This window comes from Phalaenopsis equestris, unplaced genomic scaffold, assembly GCF_001263595.1.
Source record: "Phalaenopsis equestris unplaced genomic scaffold, ASM126359v1 Scaffold000188, whole genome shotgun sequence".
In the NCBI taxonomy this organism is placed as follows: domain Eukaryota; kingdom Viridiplantae; phylum Streptophyta; class Magnoliopsida; order Asparagales; family Orchidaceae; genus Phalaenopsis; species Phalaenopsis equestris.
In genome coordinates, this window is record NW_018164630.1 from 529,064 (window position 1) to 549,838 (window position 20,775).

Genomic DNA, 20,775 nt, shown 5'->3' on the forward strand with positions numbered 1-20,775 from the left:
TTCTACTCCAGCATTCTCAATCATCGATGCCAAGGCTAAGTCCATCCTCTCTCTATCCAAGTAACAGAGTTCACTATGTCACGTGTCAGTCCAAAGTTTTCGGTCAGTCCCCTCTCAAAAGATCACCTTTGGAATATCAAATGAAACAGTACATTTTGGTTGAAGTATAATGACACTATTGAATAAAAAGTTCACTGGAAAGAAATGAGCTAAAACATTGGATAAAGTCATAGAAATTGTACATCTCACAGTATATTTACCAACCACAGGTTATGTTGTACTATTAACAGTTTGAATGCTCTCTGGAACTGTTAAGTGGGTATAGAAAGAGAACTCACTAGCGACACCTATCACATGTCGAAATGAACCAGAATCTACTATCCATTTTGGGAAACTTGTGGTAGATATAGAGGCAAGAACATGTGTATCAAAAGCACCTTTGGCTAAGTGAGCATAACTTGTAGTGTTTCCCTTGGATGAAGAAAAGATGGATTCATTCTCAGTGACATCACATATCGCTGTATGCTTCCTCTTCAACATCTCCAGAAACTTGCGATCCTCATCGATAAAGACCACCGTTGTCATTGGCTACCATCAGATTTGCCCGGTAGCCCCCTTAAGACAATCCATGTCCACCCATCTCTCTCTCCTTGAGTGGATTTGGACAAAACTTACTCAAATGTCCCACTTCTTCACAGTTGTAGCACCTGCAGGTCTGCCATGAGCACCTGTCATAATTGAGCTCGATGCATTCAATTCCTCGTCGTTCTTCCCTACCGTCAAAAAACCTTCACGCGACCCAAGAACCACAGAAGTCTCATGCCCCCTCTTTAGCTCTTCTGCATGAAGTCGTAGTCATTCTCAAGTGACACAATCCACCTGAAGCTTTGCCTACTTCCCTCGCACTACTCTGTCGATCGCACGCCACACCAAATTGATTGCACGTCTTTATTCACGCTGACAGTTCAAACTGCAATGCTTGCGCTAAAACAGAAGACGTTCGAACAGCTTGCTCCACTGCTTCCTCCTCACACTTAAGCCACGTTGTTGTTCTCCCCTTCGCTTCGTCTCTACGGCATTAAGCCACAAGCCTTGAGCTGCAACTTGTGATCCCATAGTTGCCTTCCCAGCAACTATATCACGAGGGTTCTTTGTCACGATCCTTCCCAGTAAGTTGCGATCCTCTCGTTGCCATCCTAGAGTAGGCTACGGTTGCAGCTACTTCGTGATCCCTGCTCCAAGCTTCCAGCTAGTTTGCGATCCCGCTTCAGACAATGTCGGACCTACTGGTTCGTCGTTCGCGATCCCAACTCACAATTGCAAGGACGATGCCAATCCTACTGGTCACACAAGAAGGCAACGCCAAAGAAATCCAGATCGAGCTGGAGGCAATAGGTTAAGTCTCTGATACCAAAGTAAATGATTTTGTAATTGAACTTACTGATTTCATTAATATTTTGGCTTATATAGTCATACAAAATTTACAAATAAAATCCGAAACTTCTTTGATTAACAAATATAACCCTAAATTAGAGACAAATCTCAACAAAATCAACTAATATCTAACTGGACCAAAAGTTGGACAGGCCTCTAAAAAATTTCACATAATTCAATAGAATGTTCATAAGAATGCATTGGTCCAAACATGCCCATTTCATAGTATAGCTTAACCAAGGATGAGACTATTTACCTACTTAAAATATGAATAGATACTTTTCTCAACTAATATAACCAAACTGATAAAATCAGCAACTCTGACAGACAAGAACGACAAGAAGTCGATAAGTGGGGAGGCACCTCTTCACCAACAACTATATAAGAATAAACTTGTACTGCTTAGATTCTATCCGCTCAAGAGAAGACCTTTGTTTTTTCCCTCCATTTTAGCCACTCTCAAATTCAGAGATTATTAGGTGAGAGCCTGATTCAAACTCAATTTTAGTCAAAGATTCCATATAAAAGTCTGCAAACTAGACTGAACACCTCCATTAGGAGCATTTCATCACAGGCCGGCATTATAGAAATATGTAATTTTGCTGTGGAAACAATAAGAGAATTTGTGGCCTATATTTTTAATTCTACCAAGAGGAACAAAAAAAGAATAGGCAGGGCAAAGCAACACGATAACAATTCAAAGAGAGCAGGACAAAATAAAAGAAATAAAAAGGGGATTTTCAGGTTGAACAGAAAAGAGTTAACCTTTGGCCAACTCAAGAGAGTTAAAAATGCACGAAACGAAGTTCCTTGGAAGCTTGGGATTTCTAGTGAGCCGAAAGTCGTAGAGAGAAGGGAAGACGTTCAACGAAGCCATGCTTTGCGTCTGCATAAGGGATAGGCAAAAGATTATAAGAGTGTGCTCGTGCGAACGTGCGCCTGTGGGGAAGGATGGGAGACAGAGAGATAGAGAATGGGATACCTTTCAGGCCGGCGGATCAAAACCCTAGATTTTACCTGGTGATTGGGAGAAAGAGCACAGCATGGTTAAGAGCAAAGAGTGAAGCGGGAAAGAAAGTGGGAAAAATATCCTCCTTATCGCTTTCCGAACCCCGAAGCACTCTGAACACACTTTATTTACATGATATTAAAATATCATTAATATTAATTTTTTACTATAAAGATTTTTTTTATATTGATTATGATTTACACAACTAAATAATATACAAGTAAATATGAAAGTTTATATATTAAGACGCATAATTAAATATTAATAAAAAAAATGTTAAGTATGAGGATTTAAAGGAGTTTGTCTTGGATTTAAAGGACAAAATGCACTTATTTGATGAGAGTAAAGTCAACCCATCGTAATGGATCCGAGTGTCGTTATAGTAGTCAAACTAAAGTGTAGAAATTGGATTTAGGTTAGACTCAAGTAAATTTTAAGTCCAATGTGCAATTAAGCTTAAAATTCCGCAAGGCCATTATAAATTTTAATTAGTTTATTTAGAATTAGCTAGCTAGAGTAAGCTCTGACATTAATTAAGCTATTAAGATAAATATATCGCCTGAAAATACTCAATTATTCATCTAAACTTAGCCTAATGAGATTGAGACAAATTAATATTTAATCCAGTAAAGTTAAGAGCCAATTTAGTGTCCATTGTAAATTAATTGGGTTGAAGTATCAATTAGGCATAGTTAAAATACATGTAAATCAATTGTGGTGCAAATAACCTAAACTAAATAAAGCTACACGAGCATGGATAAAAAATATTAGTCTTCATTTAGCTACTAAGAATTTACAAAAAAAAAATTATTTTGATTTGAGTCAAGTCAAACAAAGATCACACAAATTATTAATAACTATATAAGATTTAAATGGTTGTGTTGGCACTCATATTTAATAAATTCATATTAAGTTTGTTTTGAATATGATAAGATAAGAAGAAAAATTCTTTATTCAACCTAGCCCACTTATTAATAAATACTACTTTAAAGTGTTATTTACATGATATTAAAATATCATTAATATTAATTTTTTAATATAAAGATATTTTTTTTTATATTGAATATGATTTAAACAACTAAATAGTATACAAGTAAGTATGAAAGTTTATATATTAAGAAGCATAATTAAATATTAATTAAAAAAATGTTAAGTCTGAGGATTTAAAGGAGTTTGTCTTGGGTTTAAAGGACAAAATGCACTTATTTGATGCAAGTAAAGTCAACCCATCTTAATTGATCCACAAGGCTATTATAGTAGTCAAACTAAAGTGTAGAAATTGGATTTAGGTTAGACTCAAGTAAACTTAACTCCAATGTGCAATTAAGCTTAAAATTCCACAAGGCTATTATAAATTTTAATTAGTTTATTTAGAATTGGCTAGCTAGAGTAAGCTATTACATTAATTAAGCTTTATTAAGATAAATATATTGCCTAAAAATACTCAATTATTCATCTAAACTTAGCCTAATGAGATTGAGACAAATTAATATTTAATCCAGTAAAGTTAAGAGCCAATTTAGTGTCCATTGTAAATTAATTGGGTTGAAGTATCAATTAGGCATAGTTAAAATACATGTAAATCAATTGTGGTGCAAATAACCTAAACTAAATAAAGTTACACGAGCATGGATAAAAAATATTAGTCCTCATTTAACTACTAAGAATTTACAAAAAAAAAATTATTTTGATTTGAGTCAAGTCAAACAAAGATCACACAAATTATTAATAACTATATAAGATTTAAATGGTTGTGTTGGCACTCATATTTAATAAATTCATATTAAGTTTGTTTTGAATATGATAAGATAAGAAGAAAAATTCTTTATTGAACCAAGCCCACTTGTTAATAAATACTACTTAACACATAATAGAAGCTTAATAAGAAAATAATGCTTTTATTATGCCTAAAATGACTAGATTAGATTAATTAAATAATAATCAAACCACTTCTAAATATTAAATTAAATTAGGACCAAGTTTAGTTAATAGAGATTTATCCAAACTAACATAGGCATTTAGGTAAATATAATAAAACTAGGAATATGTTATCTAAGGATTGTTAGATTATGAGCTCTAAGGCTCTTATCAACTTTAGATCCCAGTCTTTTATTGGTTTGTTAAGAACAGAGTAGGATTTTAGAGATTGATTGAGATGTTCTAAGGATTTTACTAAATTAGAGGATGAACTAACTTTGTTTAATTTATTTTAACGGGGTAAACCGTTTTATGTTTCCAAATCTCCATATTTGATTGGCTCTAGATAAAGATATTTATTAAAAAAGAAAGATGGTCAATCATCATTGGTGAATATGGTGGGCATCATGTACTAATGATTGATGGCATCAAATTACACTTTTTAAATATTCTGATTAACACCCGTATCTAGCCTCTTCACACATATCTTAAGTAGATTAAATTGCAAATATGTTAAATAATATATTCTCTTAAGAATAACATTTAAATTTGTTTTGGATTAAAAATATTTATTTATGATCATAGGAATGGTTGATTGCAATTCTCAATTAAAGAACATGACAGCCAAAGTTTCATAATTTTGCTTGATTTATTCAAATTGAAATTAGCTTAAATAAGTAAAATATGATCAGGCATAATTATTTAACTAAGAGGCATAGCATGCTTGAGTTTGCTTATAAGAAAGAGTGCCTTACAGGTCACTAGTTGATGTTAAATTTTGTTGTTATAAGACACTCATTAAGGAGATATGATCCATATTTAATACATAAGCCATTCTTAAGAATTGATCCTTAACTTCTACGATAATAAACCAAGTGACAAAAAAGCATTGTATTACAAGAAGGGAACCCTATGGTAAGCTAAGGTTGTAGATTAGAATTTTGGCTTAATCCAGGGAGAAAACTTATATGTGAAGTTCGTTATGTGAAGCTTAAGTTCTCAAAACTAGTTTAAGTTTAAGGTCGATAGATCAACACAACATGATCTCATTTTAGTTGATGAGCTTAATGTCCCTCAGTCTTGTTAGGAGTTGTTAGCCTTATTGATCTATAGTTAGTATATCTTATGAACTTATTAAATATTTGTTGAACTAATTTAATTTAAAGTATAGTGGGCTTAGATTAGCAGGAAAATATGGAAATTTTGATAAAAATGGGGAATACATAAGCTCAGTTAAGAATGAAGTTATGACATTTAATAGAAATTGGCCAAGCCCAAGATATTTAACTTGTGAATTTTAGTTGGAGAATTTATTTTATTTGTTCCAACCATACTAGAAGTTTGGAGCTTACATATTAGGAATGGCCAAGGGACATTGTTTATAAATTTAGATGTTACAAGGAAATCCAAATATGAAGCTAGCACATTATATGAGGGATGCTTAAATATCAGATTTATGTTTATAAATTTAGTAGAGAAATACTTCACATGTGATGTGCAATACATAGATGAAATAGGGCATGACCTAATAGACTTGCTAGAATATATTTACCCAACTACATCATTGAATTTTATATAATGATGAGAAAGCAAAAAGAAAAGGATGCATTTCCTTGAATTTGCAGAAAAATCAGAGAGTGGGCACATATGCTTGAATCTGATTCAGATGGCATGAGAGGCTAGAGTTCATATTTTTGGCATAAATTTGACCGATAGTTGAAATTTATATTGAGCGAAAGCCGAGGGTACGAGGCTTCTAACTGCAAAAATAAAATAAAAATCCACATACAAGGCTTACATCTTATATTTTAACAGAGTAGCCCCAGGCCTTTTAAATTTGATCTTAAAGCCATCCAAAATAATATAAAGCTATAAAAGTAGGACAACCTTAGAAATGATTTGATTTTGTTGAAGTTCAATATTTGATATTTGCTTTTGGAGGTTTATGGAGATCTTTGTTCATGCCAAACTGAAATAATTTAGGACTTGTATATTAAAAAAACTCAAAGGTTGGACAAATATAACTAGCCCATTAACGAGGCTATAGTCTTGTAGAAGAGCGATGTTGCTCAAACAAACGAATCTTGAAACCCTACTTTTATAGATCTTAATTTAAAAAGCTTAGTTTTATTTAAAGTTACTACAATTAGGGTTGTCAGAACGGCTCATTGTTCGCGAACAGCTCGTGTTCGGCTAGTTAAGAAGCTCATGTTTGGCTCGTTCACTAAATTAACGAGCGTGTTCGACTCGTTTTAGCTCGAAATACTACTAATCAATTATATATATATATATATATATATGAACTTATGAAATATGTGTTCAACTAATTTAATTTAAAGTATAGTGGGCTTATATTAGTAGGAAAATGTGGAAATTTTGATAAAGATGGGGAATACATAAGCTAAGTTAAGAATGAAGTTATGACATTTAATAGAATTTGGCCAAGCCCAAGATATTTAACTTGTGAATTTTGATTGGAGAGTTTATTCTATTGTTCCAACCCTACTAGAAGTTTGGAGCTTACATACATATTAGGAATGGCCAAGGGACATTGTTTATAAATTTAGATGTTACAAGGAAATCCAAATATGAAGCTAGCAACATTATATGAGGGATGCTTAAATATGAGATTTATGTTTATAAATTTAGTAGTGAAATACTTCACATGTGATGTGCAATACATAGATGAAATAGGGCATGACCTAATAGACTTGCTAGAATATTATTGAATTTTATATAATGATGAGAAAGCAAAAAGAAAAGAATGCATTTCCTTGAATTTGCAAAAAAATCAGAGAGTGGACACATATGCTTGAATCGGATTCAGATGGCATGAGAGGCTATTCTTCATATTTTTGGCATAAATTTGATCGATAGTTGAAATTTATATTGAGCGAAAGCCGAGGGTATGAGACTTCTAACTGGGAATATAAAATAAAAATCCACATATAAGACTTACATCTTATAATTTAACAGAGGAGCCCCAAGCCTTTTAAATTTGATCTTAAAGCCATCCAAAATAATATAAAGCTATAAAAGTAAGGACAACCTTAGAAATGATTTGATTTTGTTGAAGTTTGATATTTGATATTTGCTTTTGGAGGTTTATGGAGATCTTTGTTCATGCCAAACTGAAATAATTTAGGACTTGTATATTAAAAAAACTCAAAGGTTGGACAAATATAACTAGCCCATTAACGAGGCTATAGTCTTGTAGAAGAGCGATGTTGCTCAAACAAACGAATCTTGAAACTCTACTTTTATAGATCTTAATTTAAAAAGCTTAGTTTTATTTAAAGTTACTACAATTAGGGTTGTCAGAACGGCTCATTGTTCGTGAACAGCTCGTGTTCGGCTGGTTAAGAAGCTCATGTTTGGCTCGTTCACTAAATTAACGAGCGTGTTCGACTCGTTTTAGCTCGAAATACTACTAATCAATTATATATATATATATATATATGTATGGTAGTATTTTAAAAAAAATTAATTGAATACAAAGATTTATAATAAATTAAAAGTATTAATTAAGAAACTAGAATATAAATTATTAAATTAGATTCAAATGATGTTTTAAATCTTGCCCCAATCCTTAACAGCTTATGACTGCGTGATTAGGGTTGTCAAAACGACTCTTTGTTCGTGAACGGCTCTGGTTGGGCCCGCTCAGGAAAAAAACTTTCTGAGCTCAAAATATGAATGAGCCGAAAACAAGCTGAGTTTGGGCTGGCTCGTGTTCGGCTCGTTTGCACCCCTAACTACAATAATATCCATTTAAATTACAAGAAATCCTTTATTACAAAATCAATTATTATGTTTGTTTGAGCCGCAATAATTTTCTTTCTATCCTTCTTGGCATTAGACTTGTTTGTTTTATGACCATATTAAAAGGGTTAGTTTTATCACTATACTAAAAAAATAAAAATGAACATATTGAAAGAAAAAAAAAATCCAGGGGCATTTACCAACATTACATTAGAAATAGGGAACTTCCACATTTAAAATCACCATACAACTGGAATTTATTTATTTAATCCTGAATGATGTACATTTAAGGTATAGTTCCAGTTCCATCAAGAGTTCTTCAAATGCACAAGATAAAGTCAACAATTTTGGTAGAGAGGAGACGCAAGCTACAAAAGGACTAACCCAACCAACTTTCTATTTTGTTTTCTCCTTCTTTTCAACAACTCTCACAGTTCAGTTTGAAGAATATAAAATCAATCCACGAATGTTTTTTCCAAGACCTTTTCATCCTTTATGCATCACCCCTCTCAGAAGATGGCAAGGAAACAAGAACAATTTCTGCACCATGAAACATAAATGAAAGTTTATAACAATTTACTGTTATTCTTATCAGAAGAGAAAGAAATAGAAAGGATTCAAACAAAAGCAATACTAGAAATCAATTTGTGCCACATACCTACTGTTCAACGGCTCTATTGAATTCCAAGTTATGAGATGGCCTCCATTTTCGGTTGAAGGGCTCGTAACTCTTTTTCTCAATTAGCTTTTGTGCGCTTAGTTTCTCACTGATAAGAGATAAGAGTTCCTTCAAACCAACTCCTGTAATGGCAGAAGTTTCTATGCGGCTGGCAACTTCTTGCTCACAGTGCGCATTAAATTTCATCTTCTGAACATCAGTGTAACGACTTATTTGGCCGTCGACGACGTCTAGATCGTCATCAGGCGATAAATCGAACGATAAATTGGATTCATCTAAATCTGAACAAGCCATTTGGTTAGATCTCATGCCCTCTGAAAATTTTGGTAAGATCCCATCTTCTTTTAGCTGTGCTTCATTTTCTTCCTTCAGATCTTCTGATCGGTCCCCATTCCTTTCTTCTTCAGCTTCACCCCGGGCTTCATCTTGAGTAGTTCCGAGATTCTTATTAAGAAGATCAATCTGGGAATGGGAACATGTCACCCAAACAATGAGAAGGAAGTGACTATAACTTCAGTGATAGCATTAGTTATAGAAAACATGGAGAGAGGTACATACTTTATTCCAAACTTCAATCATGTTTTGAATCTTTTCTTCTGATACGCCAATTTTCTGCAGGACTTCCAGCACGCTTGAACGTTGCTCGTCAACATTGGGAGCACTGGAATCTAGCACATGCTGCAACAAATACCGAAATAAAATTACTATTTTTGGTTTTCTAGTCATGGTAAAGAGATTTCACATACTATAGTTTTCAATGAAAAAATGATACAACAACAGACAAAGACGACAGCAATAAAGCCTTGATCCGACTACATGAATCATTTTTCTCCATTGTTTCCTATTTACTGTCATATTTTCATTTAATTCTAATAAATTAAGATCATTTTTTGCACAATACGCCCAAGTCTTCCAAGGTCTGCCTCTGTCTTTCTTAATAAAAGTAGAATCTAGAACATCTACTCTCCTAATCGAATCATCAGATGGTTTAACGTAACCAAACCATCTAAGACGACTCTCTCTAATTTTGTCCATCATTGGAGCTACACCAACCTTATCACGGATTTATCACGGATATATTCATCGGATATATTCATTTTGCATTTTGTCTCTAAGTATAAAGCCACTCATCCACCTAGCCATTCTCATCACAACAACACTTAACTTGGTATTATGCTTCCCTTTTAAAGACCAATCTTTAGCGTCATCGAGCATTGCAAGTCTCACCACCATCTTATAAGATTTTCCTTTCATTATAAGCGGTACTTTTCTATAACACAATAAGCTCAAAGCATTCCTCCACTTCAACCAACTGACTTGAATTCTACTATTAACATCTCCATCTATATCACCATCGCTTTGAGTAATAGACCCGAGATACCTAGATCGATCACAACTTTTAATAAATTGATCACCCAAAATTACTATTCTGTCACAAGAGCTACTACTACTAAAAATAAACTCATTGTATTCAGTTTTAGTTCTACTCAAACGAAGGCCTTTAGACTCTAATGTAGATCTCCATAATTCAAGTTTTTCCTTGGCTTTTTCTCTCGTGTTATCCACGAGAAGGATATCATCAGCAAAAAGCATACAACAACGTGCATCCTCCTGTAAATGTCCAGTATGACCATCCATAACTAAGATATGGACTTAAAGTCGATCCCTGATGTAATCAAATAGAAATAGGAAAATATTTGGTCAATCATCCAACAGTTCGAACACAAGTAACAACTCTAGTATACATATCTTTAATGACTTCAATATAAGTCATATCAACATCTCTCTTCTCAAGAACTCTCCAAAGGATATCTCTTGGAATCTTATCGTAAGCTTTTTCTAAATTAATAAAAATCAAATGTCGATCCTCCTTATAAACTCTGAATTTCTCCATCAAACCTCTCAATAAATGTATAGCTTCCATAGTAGACCTGCCCGACATAAATCCAAATTGATTATGAGAAATTTTTGTGATGCGTCTTAACTTATCTTCAATTACCCTCTCCCATAATTTTAAAGTACGACACATCAGCTTAATTCCTCTATAATTTGCACACTCTTGTGCATCCCTTTTACTCTTAAAAATGGGGACCAAAATACTCTTCCTCCACTCCCCAGGCATCTTTTTAGTTTTTAAAATAATATTAAAGAGTTTAGTAAGCCAAGAAACTCCCAAATTTCCTAAATATTTTCACACTTCAATTAGGATACCATGAGGTCCTACAGACTTTCCACCCTTTTATTTTTTTTTAAAGCCTCATCAACTTCTTTTTTACTAATGCGACGGTAAAAATGAAAAGTTTTATTATTATTAACGATATTAAGATCACTAAGATTGATCGTATTGTCAGAAACTGCATTAAAAATTTTATCAAAATAACTCACCCACCTATGTTGAACACATTTTGATTTTAATCTTTAATACACTTTACTTGAGTTAAATATTTACTTTTCTTTTTTCTTTGTTTGGCTAGTTTATACATATATTTTTCGCCCTGTTTAGTATCTAATATCTTATAAAGATCACTAAAAACAAACTTTTTAGAGTCACAGATGGTTCTTTTATACTCCGTGCGGACCGTTTGATATTTTTTTCAATTCTCTAAGTTTTTACATTTAAACCAATTTTTATAACATAACTTCTTATATTTTATCTTTTTTTGCATATTATTATTCCACCACCAACTATTTTTATTTATAAAATTTATTTTTATCAACTATTTTTATTTATAGAAAATGCCAAAAATTAAATGTAAGGATCCATCTCACGTGCTAGCATGTTTGCCTCATGAGCAACCATTCATTTTGCTATTAGTCACAGACTGATTTTTTTCTAAGTTATCAGCATGCATAATGAAACTACATAGATACACAGCGACTTAGAAACAGTAATATTGCAATATGATTGCAAATAGTTCAAAATCACATGCGATTTCCCTGAAAACTGAGAAATTATAGTAGATTCAAAGGCAGCTAATTTAAGCTCTGCATTAAATTCATCATTCAGCTCCATGGTGAGTTATTTCATCAGTTAAAGAATTGAATAACATTGTGGATTTATTGGCAGCAAATGGAAACAAAGAAAAACCATTCATCCAGCTCATACGTGTTTCAATCATTGACATCTTGACTGTTGAAAAGTATAAAACTTAATTTTATTGTTTTATCAAATCTACCAAAGCCCATTTTTCCATAAATAGCTGTCATCCAAGCCACATATTATAAGCAAGCTTGGTTATATGAGAAATAATTGACTTGAGATCTCATCACTCCATCCATTTTGAATTCTTGCACATGTTTATGCAGCATGATTTAAAGTTATTTTCTCCAGCTTGTGAATCATTAGCATGCTGCTTATGCTTAAATGATTATTTACTAAGACGCATTTACTAATTCATACCTATTTTTCTATTGTGATTTTTCAAGACAATATATGCGTAGTAAGAAGCAACAACCTTAGTTTTAGATGTTACGTTTTTTTTGCAGAGATGATGTTGGAGCATTTTGCCTCTATGAGATGGTGAACTAAAATCAGACCACAACGTGAAACTCTACATCCTATAAATATGTTTATCAGTACATAGAGTCTAACAAAAAAGAAAAAAAAAGGATATCTCAGGCCAAGCTGTGTTTGTGAATCCAATGCTTCAACAAGCTTTACTTTGACAGTCATGAGGGAACAAATGCCTACAAAACAATAGAGACATCATCGCTATAAACCATGAGGGAGGTCTGAATGATAAGTTATCTCCCGGCCATTATTAATCAACCAACTGACTTTGTAAGTTTGCAGATTTAGGATTCAGTGTAATTAACATTATGTCTAACGCAAACTTTTACAAGCAAGCCCACTTGGCTTTCAGTGTATGAACTAAGCATTAACTTTTGGATCAGAGCATCCGCACTCGACAGCGTGCTAGTTTTCTCCATATACAAAAGAATACAAGGGAAAACAATTATAATGCAAGCATTAGTAACCCACCAAGTAATAATTTAAGCTTTCGTACTGAAAAACAGTATTTAAATTTAAAATATAATAGAAAGATGATAAGTTTTCTAATCCAATAAACTATTGCTAATGTAAGAACAAATCAAAATTTTGGAGATTTGCCTCTCAATAGATGCAACTTGGCTGGACAATTTTCCAAAGATGCCATTACAAGGTGTGCAAGAGCTAACCACTTGGGGGTCATTTGATCTGTTGAAAAAAAAAATGTAATGTAAAAAGAAATGCAATGCGGCAGTATTGTATGTGAGATAATTTAGAATTGTTTTGTTTAATTTAAAATAAATGAAGAAATTTATATTTTCTTATTCAGTTTGAAGAAAAATAAATTAAATTTAAAATACACCAGTAAGAGTGGTGCCGCTCATAAAGGCAGTGATGGAAGAAATTTAATTTGTTGAAAAAGAAATGCAATGCGACTGTATGTGAGATACTTTAGAGTTGTTTGGTTTAATTTAAAATAAATGAAGAAATTTACATTTTCTTATCGTTTGAAGAAAAACGAATTAAATTTAAAATATGCCGGTAAGAGCTGCAGCACCCGTAAAGGCAGAGACTAACAATCAATAATGAAGGGGGTTGGAAACGAAAAATGGCGATTAGTAGAGGCGGTAATTGACGGTGACAAATGTTGGGAGACAACAGGCGGCGAGAGACATGGCAGGAGAGGTAGCAATGGCAGGAGCGACAAAAATAAGTGAGCAGACGTGTGATCATAGTGACAGTGGGCAAGCAGGCAGCGAAGTTGCAACGGCGATCAACAACTAGTAAGCGATGGTGAACGACGGGAAGACTTCGGGGCTACGGGCAGCATGCAACACTTCACAAAAAATATTATACTTAGAATTTGCCCGCACCTAATGAATAACAAATACAATAAAATTGAATAAAAAAGAATTTCAAATGCATTATAAATTTACACCACATCTGTTTTTTTTTACCAAACATTTAGATTTTTAAAACTTGTGTAAAAGAATGCAATGCACTCTTTTTGTTGTTGATCAAATACCCCCTTAATTTTATGGAATATACCACAATTATAACTTAACCGACTTAGCTCATAAAATTACTAGAAAGTGATCATTTGATATAATAAGAAACTTTAATTATAATGAAGTATTTCACATCATCACATCAAATCCTACTAATTTATAAGGAAAATGATTACTTTGCACAAATATGAGAAACTCTTCCATACAAATGATAAAATGCAACCATAATATTAGTGATTGCAAAGTTTATAAAAAAAGGGATTCACATACATAGCACTTTAAACTTATGTATTTACATATTTCATACCCAAACTTTACTACTTATAAAACAACTACAAAATGACACTCGTTTTACTTTTGTTCTCATTTCGGGTAAAATCCTGGCATAAATATCACATGATCTCTACCACTAAGCCCACTTCTTTTATCCTTCTTCCATCTCCATTCCCTTCCATCATCCAATGGCGATGAAGAAAAAGACGAAGAAGTAGAAAGAATGGGCATAGTGATTTAAACCTGTTAGCTTCCGCATAAGAGCTCCTAACTTAACAAATTCGCAGTGGTGGAAGCCGTTGCTTCAATATTCAGCCAAGAAAAGCCGAAATCGTATATCTAAGCTTGAAAATTATAGCCAAGTAAAACATTGTTGGCCTTAATTTCTCCATGCATGATCGAAGAATAGCTGCGGTGGAGAAAGGTGAGAGCTTTTGCAAGGTCAAGTATGATAAAAAAGCATCTGCTCAAATATATAAGTAGGCTAACACAGGGCTCATACGTCTGAAGCTTACTGGGTTGTAGACCAGTCCAGCATGGGGGCTGGACCGGACCGACCAGATTTTTAGGACAAAAATTTCGCACCTTCGCCTCCTACCCGTCACAATCTTCGTAGATCTGCCACCACTCTTTTCTCCTAGCTGTTGCAATCCCTCTTCACTCCCTTCCATTTTCATCCCCCTTCCTTTCCTAAATCCTGCCTATGCGAGCTACTAGTCTTCACTTATTTATACAGTGCTTTGCTCAAGTTTAACCAGTTTTTGTAATTTTGATTCCAGGTCCGCCTCCCAGGCATCTCCCTTCCGAGAGTTGTATACAACAGTGAGCGGTCCTTTGGCTGTACCTCACCTAAGGTGGTGACTACCCTCACTCTACCTTGCTGTCATCAACCTTTCAGCACCGCCCATCCACTGCTTCACCTTCTGGTCCCCTCCAACAGGCTGCAGGTGTCGTTGGCTCCCCACAACAGCCACCAATCCACTCCCAGTTAGCCTTTGTCAATCCTCCCCACTTCCATCATCAGCAGCCATCCCTTCAGGCTCCTCCCATCGACCACCTCATCCCTTAACAACACCTCCCAACCAGTCAATTACTCCTTCAACCTTCTCCAGCGGATCGTTCCCTCTTTCAGGGCCTCCCAACTGCTTGTACACCTCCACCGACACCCATGTAGCAGTCACAGAGCCATTCTAGCCCCTTCCAGCGGGTCTCCAGCCACCTTCCATCACCGTCACGCCAGATTCGTCGTATTCCAGGACTGTTCTTATCTTGTATTGTTTACATTCTTATTGTTTTATTTACATGTGTTGTTTTCCATAAAAGAGTCGATGTTGTACTTTCTTCGAAGTCAACAATAAAATTATGTGTCGTTTGAGTAGTGATTTGGGTTAACTCCAATATTATCTGGTATCAGAGCTAGCCCAACCCTAGTCCTACCCTAAAGTTCCCCAGTATCCGCCCTCACCCAAGCCACACAAAAATTTCCTCTCTTTTTTTTTAATTTCTTTCATTCCTTGTCCCTCCCTCCCTCCATTTCCTCTCTTCTCTCTATGTTCCCCCTCCCACGAACTCGTCCAACCCATACCCACAAACATGTCGCTGCAAAGAAATGCGTCCGACGCAACCCGGGATAAGATACAACGGGAGACCCATCGCCTGCAACGACTGGTCGAACTAGATGACAGGGCCCAAGGCAACCTTACCCTCAACTGCGATCTCGAGAGTCGGAGAAGCGACTGTGACGACGATCTGAACCTGTTTTACAATGACAACATAAGCGACAATGAAAATCGACCCCACTGCTTAGGCATCCACTATCACAAGAGGCCACGAGAGAAGCCCTCTTTTGACGCACACAGAGACTTTGGCATCAAGACAGAGCTACCAGAGTTTGACAGAGGCCCTGACCAACGACTTCCTTGACTCACTACAAGCAGTTGAGCGCGCCTTTGACTACAAGGAGGCTCTCAACAATAAGAAGACAAACCTAGCAGCTATCAAACTCAAGAAAAGCATCTTGTTATGGTGAGACAACCTGCAGAGACAACGACAACGAGATGGGAGCTCCAACATTATCAAGTAAGCAAAAAAATGAACAAAGCTATGCAAAAAAAATACCTGCCCCCTCATTACCACTAAGAAATGTTTCACAAGCTCCACAACCTGCAACAGTGTGATCTTTTGGTCGAGGAATTCACGGTGAAATTTGATCATTTACAGATGAAGTGCGACTTGATCGAGCAAGAGGAGCACACGATCGCTTGTTATCCGGGGGGATTAAAGGCCGACATTGGTAATGTTGTTCAACTTCAACTCTACTGGACGTTGAGTGATGTCCAGACCCTCACATTAAAAGTGGAAAGGCAATAGAAGCATGTATGATCACAACCTTCCTTCCGATAGCAATCGACATAAAAACCAATGGATACAGGCACGCTTGTCGATAAGCCCGCACCCGACGCCAACAAGTCACTCCCAAGAGCGACAAGACCACTCAGAGTGAAGTGAAACCAGAAAAAGACTAATTCCTCTAGATTTGTTCCTGCCCGGACATATTTTCGGTGCCACGATTATGACCACATCGCTGCCAACGCCCCACAACTTGAGTAGTCTCGTTCACTGAAGAAAGCATTGTTGAAGAAGTCGAACAAGTCGAGTCAGAGGATAGTTCAAAAGAAGCACTTCCACTTCCAAGAGACAAAGGTGAAATGTTGGTCATACGAAGGGTCTTGCAGTTAGAACTTGACATACCCATCATGGCTGAGGCACCAAATCTTTCACACCATGTGTACGGTAAAAAACAAAGTCTACGATTTGATCATAAACGCCGGAAGTTGTAAAAACGTCATGTCCACACTTAGGGCCCACTTGGGGGGGATTTTTTCGCGCGGCGCGACGTCCCCTCGAGAATCTCCCCCGTTTGAGGCGACGATTTGATCGCGGCGGCCTCGACGCGCAGCAGAACGCGGGCCGCCAGATCCCTCCTGTGGTCCGCTTTTACTATGAGTTTTCCTTCTTACTTTTACGCGTATAGCCCTCCTGTTACAGTTCGCAGAAGGAGGTCAACATATCCGTGAGTTCGACATTTGATAACACCGGCGAGCAGCCTTAGGAACGGATGGCGCGATAAGTAGGACCCCGAAGCCATGGAGGAGCAAAAGGAGGAGCCAATGATATTAACGACAAGTGAAGTTGCTATCGATGCGCTCGCTCCTGCCATTGTTGGTCTACAGTTTGTGGGTAACCTTAGGTCGTCACTTTGTCTCCTCCCTTTCTCTTTTTCTCTCCCAGACTTTTGATTAAATGGTTTTGTTTTCATTTTTTGGTTAAAATCAATAGGAAATAGAAAGATTTGCTGGACATAACTTTATTGATTTCATTTATTAAAAATTAATGATTAATTCATATATTTTCAAATTAATCATAATTAGATGAATTTATATATTATTATTTATTGATTAATTAATTAATTTATAAACATATATTTATGTTTAAAATTGTTTGATAAAAATATAAATTTTCTAAATTAATAAAACTAATTAATTATTAATTAATATTAATTTAATGATTCAAAAATAATTTGTTTAATAAATAAATTATTTTACCTTCTATTACATATATCACTATTATACATGGACAGAATGATCATTTTTCCAGAAACAGCTCTCTCACAGATGTTTTCACACGGCTGCAACAAACAAGAAGCCAACTTCCCCGGGCAGCGCAACTACAACTACCCCAAACAGACCCTTAATGGTGAAGAATTTGGTTTTAGCCACACAAAAGCATCTGCAATCCTACTCATCAAACTGAAAAAAGGAAACGAGATTCGCGTCGAACAACAACGTTTAGTCAAAATCTCAATTGACGATCAATTATAGGAGCAAGTTTGGTGTGATGTGGTTCCAATGGACGCAAGTGACATTTTTATGGGAAGGATGCAGCAGTTCGACTGTAATACTTAGCATGATGGCTTCAAGAACACCTACACATTTAATAAGGATGGGAAGCACGCCATGTTGTTACCTGTAAAAAATGCAAATCGACACCGAAGATGCGTTGATCTCACGGACCACCTACCTTTAGTCAGTTTGAAACGTGCCAATGGCACTTACATCGATCCTCCTAGAAGGTACCGACAAGTGAGATACCCGCACAACTGCAGCTGCTCCTACACGATTTCCAAGACGTTATGATTGACAACCTCCCAGACGCATTACCACCACTGAGGGACATCCAAGACACCATCGACCTCATACCAAGGTCGGTACCAAATCGACCTGCCTATAGATTGCAACCTATGGAGCATGAGGAGCAATAGTGTCAGGTGCAGAATCTAGTTACAAGGGGCTTAGTCCGTGAGAGCACCAGTTCATGTCATCCCCGCTCTGATGGCACCCAAGGAAGGGACATGGCGGACAGGACATGGTAGATGTGCATCGACAGTCGTCTCATTAATAAAATCACCATCAAATACTGATTCCCTATACCTCGCCTAGATGACCTGCTAGATTAGTTACACAGAGCCACCGTCTTCTATAAAATCGACTTGCACAGTGGATATCATCAGATAAGAATGCATCCAGGAGACAAATGACAGACAACCTTCAAGACAAGCAATGGTGTCTATGAATTGACTGTTATGCCTTTTGGTCTATCCAATGCACTCAACACTTTCATGTGACTGATGAATTAAGTGTTCTGCAGCTGCATTGAGAAATTCTTAGTAGTCTACTTCGACAACATCGTGGATCGAAGAGGCACCTTCGAATGACTTTCAAGATTCTACAAACCAAAACACTTGTATGCCCACCAAAAGAACTACCACTCCTCACAAATCAAGTATGTTTTCTGGAATACATCATGTCAAACACAGGCATTCAAATGGACCCATCAAAGATCAAAGCAATCATCAGTTGGACCGCACCCAAATCATTCACTGAGCTACGAGAATTTCTAGGGCTAGCCTCCTATTGACGATTCGTCAGGAACTTCAACACTATCACTGTCCCTCTCACTAAACTATTGAAGCGAAAAGAATTCACCTGGACAGCCACAGCTCAATACAACTTCGACGCACTGAAGGAAAAGGTGACTCAGACTCCTGTTCTAGCCCTACCAGATTTCAACAAATTGTTTGAGGTCGGGTGTGACACACCGACATGGGCATTGGCATTGTCCTAAACCAAGGAGCTCACCACATTGCCTTTTTCAGCGAGAAACTATATGATTCATGATGAAAATATTCAACCTACAATAAAGAGTACCATGCAATTGTCAGAGCCCTGGAATACTGGAGTCATTACGTTCTAACAAACGAGTTCACTCTATTCGCAGACCATGAAGCTTTAAAATTCTTAAACAATCAAAGCAAACTAAACGGGCAATACACACATGGGTGGAATTCTTAACTTCATTCCAATTTGAGCTCAAACACAAATTCGGGAGTCAAAATCGTGTCGCAGACGCACTGAGTTGTCGTTACCTGCTGATCACGTCCATGCAGACTCAGGTTGTGGTTTTGAGATTATAAAAGACTTGTACAAGACAGACGAGGACTTCCAACAGATCTGGGAGTAGTGTCGGGTGCAGCTTACCGAGCAATATTACCAAACAAATAGTTACTTGTTCTGCCAAAATAAATTATGCATTACTCGATGCTCGTTGAGAGAGGCCATAGTCCAAGTGAACCAGGTGGAGGATTGACCAGTTATTTTGGCAGGAAAAAGACAGTTGCGCTTGTAAGAAAACACTTATTTTGGCCTCGTCCGATAAGATATGTGGAGCAACACGTCTGACAGTGTAGGGTTTGCCATATTGCCAAAACCCATGGGCAGAATACAAAATTGTACACCCCTTTGCCGGTACCTGAGGCACCATGGACGGATCGATGTCAGCATGAACTTTGTGGTGGGACTTCTCTGCACCCAAAGGAACAAAGATTCCATCATGGTGATAGTAGAGCGTTTCTAAAAAAATGGAGCATTTTGTGGCTTGCCACCGGAAGCTGGACGCCTCTCACTAATTGCCAACTTGTATTTCCGAGAGATTATGTGACTTCACGACATTCCCCATACCATCATCTCCAAACATATTGTCAAATTTTTAAGCCATTTATGGATGACCATCTAGGAAAAATTAGGCACTAAACTTTAATTAAATTCAGCGGCACGCCCTCAAACAGATGGCCAGTCCGAAGTAGTCAATAGAAGTCTTGGGAATCTTCTACGATGCTTCGAGGCAAAAGCATGAAACAATGGGATCTCACTCATACGCAAGCCGAATTCGCCTACAAAAGATCCACGAATTTGACTACGGGACACATTCCATTGAAATTGTGTACGGACGCACTTCGTCCATGCCCCTTGAGTTGTCCCACTTCTACCCCAGATCAGCGAGAATGCTACTGAACGAGTTCACCAGATTGAACAACTCCATGAGGGAGTTGGGAGAGCGATTACTAAAAAGAACCACAAATATCAAGCACATGATGACAAATCCATAAAAAAGATAAGCTTTAGAAGAGACCTCATGTGCATTCGCCTCAAGAAGGAGCACTTTCCCATAGGAGTACACAGTAAACTCAAGCACAGAGTCGACGGCCCTTTTCGGATACTTAAAAAGCTAAATAACAACGCCTACAAAATTGACCTTCCAGACAACTCCAAAATCTCGGCAATCTTCAATGTCTCGAACACACTCC

The 20,775-nt window shown here is 36.4% G+C and overlaps 2 protein-coding genes across 2 annotated transcripts in view; both read right to left on the reverse strand.

Annotated features, from left to right (window-relative positions):
* LOC110022373 overlaps window positions 1-2,536 on the reverse strand; it is a 69,263-nt gene extending 66,727 nt beyond the window's left edge. Inside the window, exons 1-2 of the mRNA XM_020721267.1 lie at window positions 2,417-2,536; window positions 2,200-2,320 (exon numbers count right to left, since the gene is read on the reverse strand). Of these exons, the coding sequence (XP_020576926.1) occupies window positions 2,200-2,311 (112 nt within the window). The 5' untranslated portion in view covers window positions 2,312-2,320; window positions 2,417-2,536. The remainder of the gene's footprint in view (window positions 1-2,199; window positions 2,321-2,416) is intronic.
* A 5,794-nt stretch (window positions 2,537-8,330) lies between these two features.
* The window catches only part of LOC110022367 (GTP-binding protein At3g49725, chloroplastic), a 30,200-nt gene continuing 17,755 nt past the window's right edge, over window positions 8,331-20,775 (reverse strand). The window contains exons 13-15 of the mRNA XM_020721258.1: window positions 9,360-9,479; window positions 8,781-9,263; window positions 8,331-8,662 (exon numbers count right to left, since the gene is read on the reverse strand). Coding sequence (XP_020576917.1) covers window positions 8,781-9,263; window positions 9,360-9,479 — 603 coding nt within the window. The 3' untranslated portion in view covers window positions 8,331-8,662. The remainder of the gene's footprint in view (window positions 8,663-8,780; window positions 9,264-9,359; window positions 9,480-20,775) is intronic.